At 53.0% G+C, this 11,917-nt stretch overlaps 1 protein-coding gene across 2 annotated transcripts; it reads left to right on the top strand.

Moving 5' to 3' along the window:
- The first annotated feature begins 1,072 nt into the window (after window positions 1-1,072).
- On the top strand, window positions 1,073-9,278 carry FGF8 (fibroblast growth factor 8). 2 transcript variants are annotated; one of them, XM_015632517.3, is made up of 5 exons: window positions 1,073-1,216; window positions 1,301-1,337; window positions 3,407-3,587; window positions 7,814-7,920; window positions 8,806-9,278. In XM_015632517.3, exons 1-5 carry the CDS (start codon window positions 1,185-1,187, stop codon window positions 9,091-9,093), a joined length of 645 nt encoding a protein of 214 aa, XP_015488003.1. In that variant the 5' UTR covers window positions 1,073-1,184; the 3' UTR covers window positions 9,094-9,278. The 2 variants fall into 2 exon arrangements, with proteins under 2 accessions (XP_015488003.1, XP_018862695.1); XM_019007150.2 differs by having other exon boundaries at window positions 1,074-1,216; window positions 3,440-3,587.
- Window positions 9,279-11,917: the final 2,639 nt, after the last annotated feature.

Genomic DNA, 11,917 nt, shown 5'->3' on the forward strand with positions numbered 1-11,917 from the left:
CAGCCGCCGCGCTGTCACTCAGGGGCGGCTGACAGGAGCTGCCTCTCCAGCGGCGGCAGATAGCGCTGATTGCTGATTCGAGGAAGCAAAATAGCAATTGTAATTATGGGCTCTGATAAGATAAAGGAGGGCGCGGGGAGCGCGGGGACCGGCAGCGGGGCACGGCCGGCAAATTAGCAGCTGTCACTCAGCGCCGAGCAAGGCGGCGCCGGCCCCGGCCCCGGCCAGGTACCGGCCCCGGGGGCCGCCCGCCGCAGCCCCGCCGCAGCCCCCGCCCCGGTGCGCAACAGGTGGCGGGGCCGGGGCTCGCCGGAACAATGCAGCCCTCGGCGGCCCTGCCCGGGCTGCGGGGCTGAGCCCCGTCCCGCCGCCGCCGCCCGGCCCCATGGCCCCGCAGCGCCGGCCCTGAGGGCGCCCGCCCGCTCCACAAGGTAAGCGCCCGGCGGGGATGCTCGCGGAGAAAGCGGGGTGTCCCGCTCCCTACCCCGGCTGCGGAATTTGCTCAGCCTCACTCCTTCTCGAAACTCCGGCCCACTCCATCCCCCCTCCTCCGGTAATCCTTTTAATGTCTGGCACGTCCCGGGAGGGCTCGCCCGCCCGCTCCCAATCCACAACGCGTCCGCGGAGCGGCGAACCCCCAGCGGGGGGATCCGCGTCCCCGACCCACCCTCCGAGCCCTTAAACCCCGTTTTACGGATGGGGAAACTGAGGCACAGGGTGGGGAGGGAGTCCCGCCGGCGACTGGCTGCAGAGTCTGGCCCTTAGTGGCAGCCCCAAGCCCCCCGACACCTGGCCCACCGCTCGCTCCTCTTCGGCAGGTACCGCCGGGGCCGGGAGGGGAGCGGGGGTCCGGCCGCGCTTCCCCCGCCGCGGCTGCCGCCCCCGGCCGCGCCCGCCCCTGCCGTCGGGGTTGCGGGTCGGCTTCGCCTCCCGGAGGCAGCGGGGCCACGGAGCGGGGCTGGGGGCTCCCCGCGGCAGGGGCAGCCGGCCGAGCGCCCCGGGGGCTGGGCGGGCGGTGGGGCCGCCGGGCCTTTCCCCTCTGTAGCCGCTTGTGCCCTCCTTTCTCTGGGGCGAGGACGTGCCGGTAGGGCGAGAGGAACCGAGGAGCTGAGACAGCGCCGCGCCCCCGGGCGCTCCCCGCCGCCGCCGGGCCCCTGGCCCCCCGGCCCCGCATCGGTGCCGCGATGGACCCCTGCTCTTCGCTCTTCAGCTACGTGTGAGTACCGGCAGCCCCAGCCCTCCCGCCCCGCGCCCGCAGCCTCCCCGGCTCACACCTCTCTCCCGCTTTTCCCTCTCCCAGGTTAATGCACTTGTTCGTCCTCTGCCTGCAAGCCCAGGTAAGTGCCCGCCGGGCTGCCCGGCTTTGTTCGCCCCGCGGGGGTCGGGGGTGCCCGGCCGCCGCCGAGCGGGTCGGCAGGGAGGGAGACGGGGAAGAGGAGCAGTTTAAAACCCAGGAGACAAAAGTTGCCAGGTTGTAAAAAACTGAGCCGAGGGGGACCCCACCTTTCCCGGGACGCAAAATAAGGTGCGGGGGACTCCTGCTGCGAGGCAGGGAGTACCGGGATTTCAAGGAAATACTCAGGGTTATCTTAAAGCAGCTTTAATTCCCGTTCCCCCGACATCTACTTACACCGTGGATACCCCTGTCCCTCTGCTCCGTTTTATTTTTCCCTCCTATGTTGTTTCATCCAAAAAAGTAAAGCACAATTAAAAAGAGGAAAAGAAACCCTGCAAAGCCTTCGTAAAAAGCACAGGTTTTGATTTAGCTTTAAAGTGTCAGACTTTAGCATCGCTGGTTTGTATCGGCAGAGACAGAAGTGACATGAATAGATTAAACATCCCGGGCAGAGCTTGTGCAACACCCGCATACCAGCAGGAATGTGTCGCTGGGAGCGGTGCGCCTCCAAACCGGGGTGAAGCCCCCACTCCCCCCTGAGATCACAGGTGCAGAAGTTTTGTTTAAAATGCTCTTTAAGCTACTTTTTAAAATTATTGTTATTTTCCTGGAAGCTTGGAGGGGGGTGGGAAATGGAGTTTCCAGCTGAAAAGTGAAGGGAACGGAGCACTGGGATTGTGCAGTTGTATAAAAACATAGCTGTAATATTTTGGAGTATGAGATGGAGACCAAATAGCAGCATGGCTAATGACCTCTCCTCCACATGGTACCCTCATCAGAGCTGGGGAGAGAATCCTGCTGCATTATCCAAAACCCGTCTATAGGAAACACACATGCACAGGCAGAAGCAGAGGGAGAGAGATGACATTGTCAAGGGGAGATATCTCTATAAAGCTGGCTTTGGGAGACCAGCGGCTTTTGCTTTTATTGTGGTTTTCTGTTGTTGTTTAAGACAGGAGGAAATCTTCCCATTTGACGTGGGGGTGGTGGGGGGTAGCCCCAGCCTTCTGATGTTGAAAGGAGCGATCTCCTAACATTTGCTCAGAATACATCTTTATAAATGTCAGGGAGCAGCGAAACTTTCCAGACTTAAAAGAGGGATTTGAGACGAGGGGGGAAAAAGAATTCTGTGCCAGCTCGCGAGCCGGGGCTGAGGGGGGAGCAGGTTTGGCCGCTCATGAAAATCATTTAAAGCCCAGGAGCAAGAGTGTCGGGTCTGGAGAGGATGGGCTCAGCTGCATCTCGGGGACTAAAGGGCTTGGTGTTCTGGGGCTGGGACGACCCTGTGCTGGCACCAAACAGCTGACTGGGGATGAGGGCTGTGTTTGCACAGGGAGCGTGTTGGTTTCCTTGGGTGGTTATACCACTAAATACCTGCACTGGGGTATGGTTCTCTTGTGAGTCTTATGCCTCATAGTTCTACCATCTCTGTGGACTTTGTGTTTGAAGAGCTTCAACACAGCTCTTCAGTAAGTGGGGTACTTGGGAGCAAATAAAGAGCCTGAGACCCAGAGGACAGGCAGCTGTTGGGTGTGTGCCCGGGGCAGCTGGAGCAGTAGTATGCTCCTGCAGAGTTCAGAGAGGTGAGGGATGAAAGCTTCAGCCCCTTGAGAGGGCAACATAGTGCCATCCTGCATGTCTCACCTTGATCCCCTCCAGTTCCCAGCCTTGATGCTCATCTCAAGGTACACCAGTCCCAGTCAGGACCCACTGAATCCTGGAGGGGCCTCCAGGGTCACCAAGCCCTGTTGTACTCCTGAGCTATCCGCACCACTGCTTAGCACATGTCTGGAGAGGGCACAGCTCTGTACAGGGCTCTGGTCACTGTGTCCCTGAGCTTAATGATCCTTCTCCTGGAAGACTCTGATGGCACAGGAGGCACCGCCGCGGTCCTGGCTCCTGGCCTCCCGTAAAGCCCAGCTGGAGGCCGGCGATCTCGGTTCAGCCCACTTGCCCCGCTGAGGAGTAGAGATTATAATGGTGTGTTGTATATTTTTTAATTTCCTAAAGGTAACTGTTCAGTCCCCACCTAATTTTACACAGCATGTGAGGGAGCAGAGCCTGGTGACAGATCAGCTCAGCCGACGGCTTGTCCGTACCTACCAGCTGTACAGCAGGACCAGCGGGAAACATGTGCAGATCTTGGACAACAAGAAAATCAATGCGATGGCAGAGGATGGGGATGTGCACGGTAAGGACACATGATGTGGGCAGGCAAGGGGGGAGCTGGGGAGGTGTTCGCAGCCCAGCGTGGCGATTGATGATTTCCGTCCTGTTTGTCAGCCAGAAATCGTTAAAATCGTTCGGCTTGTGGGGGCTTGTAAAAGGAGAACATAGGGGTCAGCAATCAGCAGCTGTGTGATTCAAGGTGAGGGCAGGTTCCCTGTGCCAAGGGAAGGGACCAGCTCTTGAAGGATAGGCTCTGCTTCTTTCCTTTTAATTCTTGGTTTGCACCTGACTCAGAGGGTTTGGGGCTGCGGCATCCTGAGCATCATCAGAATTTCATCCTGGCTCTTTGCAGGGATGGGAATCCCTCGACCTCCTTTTGGAACTGAAATGGAAAGAAAATTTGAAAAATAAGAGGCAGGGAGGAGAAAGGGGGAATGACTGCTTTGGGAGCCTTCCCTGAACTAGGACTGTTTAAAGCGGCATTTTCCTGTCCCATCCCTTCCTTTCCAAAACAAATCCTGAGCAGAGGGTCAGCGAGGCAGTCAGCTGCAGGCAGAGATGCTGCGGTGTCTCCAGAGACAAAGCAGGGACTCCGTAAGTGTGAGAGCTTGCGCTCTGCCACGGCTCCTCTGCATCACCCTGGCACCCCCTCCCCAAAACCTCCACCCTCTCCAGGGCAAGGGGACCAGTCCCTCTGCTGGGGACTCTCAAAGCCCAAATACTTTGATTGTGTGAGCTCCTGACATGTTGGGATGGTCAAATGTGGCACAGGGCTCAGTGGGGCCAGCGAGCCACGGGACCGGCTGCAGGAGGCCTGATCCTGTGCCCAGGGCAGGGAAGTGCCTGTGTTCCTGTGTGTTGTACATAGGTATCACAACTGTTTTTCTTTGGTATTAGCTGCAATTTCCCTTTCTTGCTTGGGTAGATCAGTAGAAACAATTTTTTTCTTTACCTTTCTGGTTTTTGGGGATTTTTTTCTTCATTTTGCTCTGGACATTATCAGTAAAAGCACAGTGCAGGTTCCATGTGATGTTCCATATATCCAGAATTAATCTTGTAAATGAATTATCCCCGTCCTGGAGCAGCTCTAGCTTGAAAGGGCAGTAGCTAATTTCCGAAGAGAAAAAAAAAATAAAAAAAAAATCCCATCTTGTTTTAGACCTCTAACGCCTGGATTTTGCAAAACAGTTAGTGCATATTTAAATAACAACCAGGTTTAAATACGGCCAGAAGGAAGGGACTGGTGGTGGCTTGAAAAACTCTATTAAAATGTAATAAAAAAAGGTTAAGCATTTGAAGAGCTAAGGAGGAAAATGAAGACTGATCTAAACCAGAAAGAGAACAAGCAGTTTTTCAGATGTAAAGTTTTAAAAGAGTTGCAAGTCTGTAAATGTTAAAATAGAGGTTCAGGATTGTTCTGTATGAATCTCTAGGGAGGCCCCCATGTCTGGAAGAACTATTAAAACGCTTCTTACTTTCACCTTTTTTAACATTTCCTGAATACTTTCTCCTCTTCGCAGTCCAGTTGGGGGATCAAGTGTGTCTCGCTGCATTTTTTCAGTATTTACGTAGCCACTTTCCCTTCAAAGTTTGAGCATGAAACATAATTTTACTGGGATAAATCTGTCACTTAAATGAAAGAATAGAGTTGAAAATGTTAAGCCTCCCCCCCTCCCCAAAAGAGGGAGGGAAGAAAAAAAAGACTCCCCCCAAATGTTATTTAGAAATCCACTTTTGCAGCAAAGATTCCCCCTCCCCAAGCCCTTCTTTCTGCTTTTTTTCTTTTTTTTCAGTCTCATTTTTGGGGGTGGGCGTGTAAAAGGGGTTGATTTATTTTTGCAGATGACCCCTTTCCCCACGCTGACATTTTTACAGCCGACTTAACATCGAGTCCAGCGTTTTCAGTTATTTGTCTTAATTGTCAATATTTGATTGACTTTTTTTAATTCTAAGGGAAGGCGGGCGGCCGGTGCAGCCCAGCTTGTCCCTCCCAGGCTGTGTCTGCCACCAAGAAAATCCCTGCCAGCTGCAGCTTGGCTCGACCCCACGAGTGGCTGGAGACACCGGCACAGCTCTCTGCCCACTTGCTGGTTGTTGTTCTGTGCCCAGGGTTTTCTGTTGGCTGGGGCTGGAGTTTGCAGGGTTCACGAGTTGCCTGGAAGGGTCTAGGGGTGCAAGTCCCTGGGGCCAGGTTGTCTTCATCCTCTGTGGATAAGGGGGCTGAAGAGACACATGGGCTGGGCTTGTGCAGGGCAGCAAACCCGTCTGGTGGCTGTAAATCACAGCTGCCCTTTGGGGGGGAAAAAAAAAAGAGAGAAAAGTCCAAAAGAGAAGCAATGTGCATCTTTAAAGCAGGGTTTTGTGCTCACTGGGGCCAAGGCCTCCCCACTCCCTCCCTCTTTCCCTCTTCATCCCTCCCTCTCTCCCTCCCTCCCTGCTCTTTCTATCTCTCAGAGAGAAAAATCAATTCTCCTCAAACCTTTTACTGCCTCCAAGATCAATTCCACCCCTTTCCCCAATATAGATAAATAGGGGGTCACTGTCTCAGTGCTTTGTTTGCAGAGTGCCATCGCTCCCGTGGGTGGTTTTTGGGGATGTGAGGTGCTTGTCAGGCTCTCTGGGCATTGATCAGCACAGCCTGGAGTTCGCTCTTCCCAAATTTCTTGTCTCTGGGTTCAATCTGTGCCTGCCTAGGAATAGGGGGATGTGAATGCATGGTAGCTTGGGGACAGGAGATGCTGCAGGGTGATACTGACAGGAGGGGGTGCCTGCATGCACATCAAGCTTGGCCTGCCTAACAGCACCAAATCACTTGGCCCCAGCAAATTTGGGGATGACCTTTCCATTGGTCAACTCAGCAGCTGCCAGCACTGCCTGCTTGCTGTCCCCATCCTTGATGCCATTGACCTCAGCAGCATCCATCATAAGAGGGATGTGGGGTTGAGGCACTGCAGAGAGAGAAAGGCCATTTTCCCCTAGCCCAGAGTACGATTTAAGCTCACTTTAGCTTATGTGTGCACCTACAGCCTCCTTCTGCCATTCAAAACATCCTCCTGCAGAGCCTCCCACTCCAGAGCCACACCACTGCCCTCACTGGGGCTCACTGGAGGCTGAGCATCCTGAGAAAGAGATGTGCAAGTTGCAGTGAACCGCAGTCCTGAGAAACTGAGCAGCCCCTGTGCAGGGACCTGAGAGGATAAATAAGGCACCAACGGACTTAAATCCATAATAAGAGCGGAACTTTTGTGGCCTGTCCTCTAATTGCCTTGTTGGGTAGCACTTGTAGTACTGTGGGCTGATGCTGAACAAGAGCTGATGGGGCAGTCACAGCTGGCTTTTCAGCACTGTGGGGAATTCTTTGGTGCTTGGCATAGCACAGACCTTTTGAGGTACAAACAGGTAGCCACCATCCCCATCGGTGCTTGCTCTGGGAACAGCAGCTGCAGAACCAGGAAGAAGGATGTCCTGTCCCCATCCTCCCCCTTCCCTGGGGATGGATGAGCTTTGGGCCTTGGGTTCCCAGGGTGAAGGCAGGGAGGGAAGGTGACAGGTCTATTTATAGGCGGCCCATCGACCCAGCGATTTGCATAGCTCCTTCGGAAGTCGATCGATGCCTCCATTAAAAAACTGAGACCAAATCAATACGCCCTCTCGACTTGTGCAAAGGTGAAAGGCATTAAAAGGGTGGCTGTACCCTTCACGCCTCCCCTGCCAGCTGCAAAGTCACTGCTCCTCCTGCAGCCCTGGCCTGGCAGAGGGACATGGAGCAGTGTCCCCTGGGCTGGGGACAGCTGGCAGCACACTGTGCATTTCCAGAAGGTGTCTGGTTCCTGCCCACAGGCACACCCAGACTTGCCTCAGTTTTCAGGGCAGCTGCCTTGTTCTCTGCCAACCAGCATGTGCCCTGCTGGCTGCCCTGCCTCCATCTGGGACTCCTCTGTGGCACCTGAACCACTGAGCCCTGTGGAGCTGGGTAAAACAGAGCTATTCCCCATCCAGCACAGCTTAAGATGGCAAAAGGACATGTCCAATGTCATGCAGGGACATAGGGGCAAGTTACGGGGTGGGGACAAGCTGTATCTTAACCTCATGTGCTGATTTTAGGGCTCTCTCTGGTCCAGCTGCCAGAGATCATGTGCCTGCAGTGCCCAGCATCCGGGTGCATTGCTGATGCCTCCACACCTGTGCCAGCCCTATCCCACAGCCCCTCTGACCTCCCTCCCTCTCTCCCCCTGCTGCTCTCCCCAGCCAAGCTCATCGTGGAGACAGACACCTTTGGGAGCCGTGTGCGTATCAAGGGGGCAGCCACGGGTTTCTACATCTGCATGAACAAGAAGGGGAAGCTGATTGGCAAGGTAGGGTGCAAGGGTACGGGCAAGGCAGGGCACTGCTGGGACACGGAGCGGGGGCTGCCATGAGAGCAGCAGGGGAACAAACCATCCCGCAGCCTGAGCGGGAGCAGGAGAGGTGGGCGGGTGCCGTGTGGGGCGCATTCCTTCTATCTCTCCGAACAAATAGGCGGATTGCTGGTCTATTCTCCACGATTACATGGTACAAGTGCCAGGAATGTTAAGATGCTCCATGGGGCTTGCCCCAAGGCCAGACCCCACCTCCAGCCGCTGGTTTGTCATGCAGCTTCTGTGCCTTGATGCCCCTTCCCGCCGTGGCAGGGCTGGATGTACAAAATCCCTCCAGAACAGTGATTACCTGCAAGGATTTTCCATGGCAGCTGCTTCCTGGGGGCTGCCCCATATGGGTTCTTCTCTAGTCCTGCTGCTCTCCATAATGGGGGAGCTCAGTTCCTGGCTACCCCATGCTTCCCCCACCACCTTCATCTGTAGGCACCATCACCACTGACCTCATGTCGCTTCTCCTGCCACTCAATGTTCCTCGATGCCCCTCCTGTATTAAAGAGCCCAGGGGGACAGGATGGGTGGGTGAATTGGGATGGAGAGTTTGTTTATGGTTACATCCAGGCACAGATGGAGGCAGAAGTTCCCTTGTGGATGTGGTGGAAGTTAAGGCTGGGACCAGCTGCACTGGTACATAAGCAGCAGTGAGCAGTTTTTGTGCCTCTTCACTGTGGCTTGTTAAGGAAAAACACATTTTGGGCAATTCTGACTTGTGGGAGAAGTGAGCCTTTGGTTGCCCACAAGCTCTGCAACCCTGCTGCCACAGTGAGAAGCAGCCCTCTGAGCAACTGCCTGTCACTTAAATCTCTGCTCCTGTCCCCTTCTCAGAGCAACGGCAAAGGCAAGGACTGCGTCTTCACGGAGATCGTGCTGGAGAACAACTACACGGCGCTGCAGAACGCCAAGTACGAGGGCTGGTACATGGCCTTCACCCGCAAGGGCCGCCCGCGCAAGGGCTCCAAGACCCGGCAGCACCAGCGGGAGGTGCATTTCATGAAGAGGCTTCCCAAGGGCCACCAGACCACCGAGCCCCACAGACGCTTTGAGTTCCTCAACTACCCCTTCAACCGGAGAAGTAAAAGGACTAGAAACTCCAGCTCCAGAGCAGGCCCTTGATGTGCCTGCCCCTGCCCCCTCTGCCTGCATCTCCTGGAGGATGCTCCTCTGAGCTTGGTGGACTATATGTAGAGACTTTCCCATATGGGTATTAAAACAAAACAAAAAAAAAAAGGGAGGGGGGAGGATAAAAATAAATTACCTGCTCTAGTTGTTGGTACTTTGGGGAGGGTGTTTGGTTTTTACAAAAAAAAAAAAGAAAAAAAAAAGACGAAAAAAATGAGAGAGACTCTATTTTTGTACTCCAGCTTTAAAAGTAATGAAACATTCAAAGACTGGTGAAGGGAGAAGAGCCCTTCACTTAGAAATGTTCTAGTCTGTTTGGGGTTGCGCTTTATTTTGTAAATTTTTTTTTTTGGTAGCTCTAGGGGGAAAGGAGTTAAAAAAAAAATGTTTAAAACAAACAAGCAAAAAACCATGGAAATCCAAATCTGGAAGCGATGTACTACTTAAATGAACTGAACTAATGCTATGCTTGCTGGAGAAGATGGAGAGGCTGGAAAACAGCTAAGATGCAGGGATTTATTTTAGAGGTGGTTGGAGGCCACCTAGGTGGTTTTGGCAGCCTGGGTGGTGTGGGGACACTGCCAGTGGGGCTGACTGTGACGCCTGGGGTGGGGACCACTGGATGCTTTCTTTCCTTGGATGTGCCCACTTCTTTGGCTGAGCAAGGGGTTGCTGGAAGTCGCATCCTTCTGAGAATGCTGCTGACTTCACAACTCTCAACTTACTTTTTTTCTCAGGAGGGGACAGGGGGTGATGGATTCCCCAGTGAAAGTCCTGAACTGACTCGGTACCTCTTACCCACACGAGCATCTTTGGCATTTGGTTTGTTTTAAAGTACTAAGGTACAGCTGCTGTGGAGCGGGCTGATAACTGGTATTATTTTTTTCCCCATGTGGAAAATGTGAACTTTTCACCAAAAATTGATATTTTTTTCTGTCTATATTTTTTTATGAGATGCAAGTTTTCATCCATAAAATTAAACAAAGTTTACAAATTATTGTGGAGCCATTTCAGGCTGTTTTGTTGTGATAATTCAGTATCTTGTCATAATAGTTGGTGCTTCCACTGCCGACCATCTCTTCCAGGTTTCTTCTTTGATGAGAAATACTGCTCCCCTTGCCCCCCTAGGAAAGAAGGGGGTTTCTTTCAAAATTTCTGTGTTGACAGAAGCCAAATTTTATATTTAGAAGAATGAAAAATCACAAAGGAAACATTACATCTCTTGAGCAAAATCCTCAGCCAGCCCTGCTCTGCACATGCTGCCCTGGGACTGTGACTCTCTCCAAAGGGTTAAACCAATTATTCTTTATGGGGAGGGCAAACAAAGACACTGGATAGGAGCCAGAACCAGGGGTGAATTTTCATCCAATCTTTTTTGATTGTTTGAGATTTTTCCTGTTTCCTTGAGGATTTTTGTTTTGTTTCGGTTGTGTACAAATTGAATATGAAATGATTGAAATATTTATTTAATATGTGCATTAAAAGTTTGTATTAGTCTAACTGAGCCTGATGCTTTCCAGGGAGGGGTTGGGGCTGGACAGACATATTGGAGAGGGATGAAAGAGGATGGCAGTGAGGTGCAGGATGGGGCTGAGGCTGCTGGTTGCTGTAATTTCCTTCCCAAGGGAACAGCTGTGGAGAGTGCTCCAAGATTTTGGACCCAGATGAGTCTTGTGGAAATCATAGTTTTCCTTGCAGCAAATTCCAGGTTTAATGTGCAGATGCCACCTTCTTGACATGTGGGAGTAAGGCCTACTGCAGGTTGAATGGGGACATAGTACAATGGAGCCTTGATCACTGCTCTCAAGGACGGGATGAAACTGCCCAAGAGAAAGCTGGTATTTGCTTCTCTCTTACCCAGAAGAGCTTGGGGCTGTGCAGAGTGGGCTGTTGTGTCCTGTCCTTCAGTGAATACTCAACCCTGCTGCAGTGCTGGGTCTTGCTTACAGGAGCTGATATGGGATTCAGATATGGAGTGGTTCTAAGGTATGGAAGCATGCAAGAATGAAACTGTGAGATATGTTAAAGTGTGTAAGTGTAGCAGCCCTGCAATGTGAGTTTTACCAACACAGGTGCCAGCCTTGGGTTTGTTGCAATGCTGATGGGGTGCCTGTGACCTAGTGCTCATGCTGAGACTGTGGGTTTGAGGCTGAGCCTTCCCCTGGCTGACACAGCAGCCTGGGCAGAGCTGGCAGTATTTGTCAATAATTTCAAGGAGGGAAAAGAAGGGACCGAGCACTTGGCCGTGCTCTGTACCTGAACATCGCTGCTGCATCACGGAGATCAGGGATGTTGCTTGAGCCACAGGACAGCACGGATGGCTTTTGTCTGACTGTTCCAGGAGGGACCCAAGGGCTGCAGAAGCCTGAGCTGGGACGAGACTTTGTTGTGGTTTACAGACTACAGGAATTAAAAGTGAATTGCTCCTGGCCTTTCCCCAGGCAGAGATGGTGTTTGATAGTCCTTAATGGTTGCTTTTCTTCCTTTAATTTGTCTAACTGTTTTCCTAATGGCTTTGTGAACATGGGTGAATTGGTGCCAGGTGCCTGCTCCAGGTACGGGTAGCAGAGGCACGGGACTAAATCCATGTCTCCTGTCTCGATACAAATGCCCAGCTATGGTAGGGAAGGGCACGGTGTGGTGCTCAGCCTCCAGTAAGGCTGTTCCCCCATCCCTGCCATCCTGGGGTGCAGACAAGAGCTGGAGCAGTGAGCAGCCAGCGCCCCGGCGTTTGAAGTGAGTATGCACACTCCTGTGTCCCTGCACAGCTCTGTACCACACTACCCCCCAAATCCTGCTGTCTGCTCTGCCACAGTGA

Source organism: Parus major, chromosome 6 (assembly GCF_001522545.3).
Source record: "Parus major isolate Abel chromosome 6, Parus_major1.1, whole genome shotgun sequence".
Taxonomy (NCBI): Eukaryota; Metazoa; Chordata; class Aves; order Passeriformes; family Paridae; genus Parus; species Parus major.

Excerpts from the sequence above, each read along its gene's own strand:
- FGF8 (XM_015632517.3), top strand. The coding sequence starts at position 1,185 with ATGGACCCCTGCTCTTCGCTCTTCAGCTACGT. Across the intron at positions 1,338-3,406 it reads TCCTCTGCCTGCAAGCCCAG|GTAACTGTTCAGTCCCCACC; the intron begins GTAAGTGCCCGC and ends AATTTCCTAAAG. Across the intron at positions 7,921-8,805 it reads AGGGGAAGCTGATTGGCAAG|AGCAACGGCAAAGGCAAGGA; the intron begins GTAGGGTGCAAG and ends TCCCCTTCTCAG.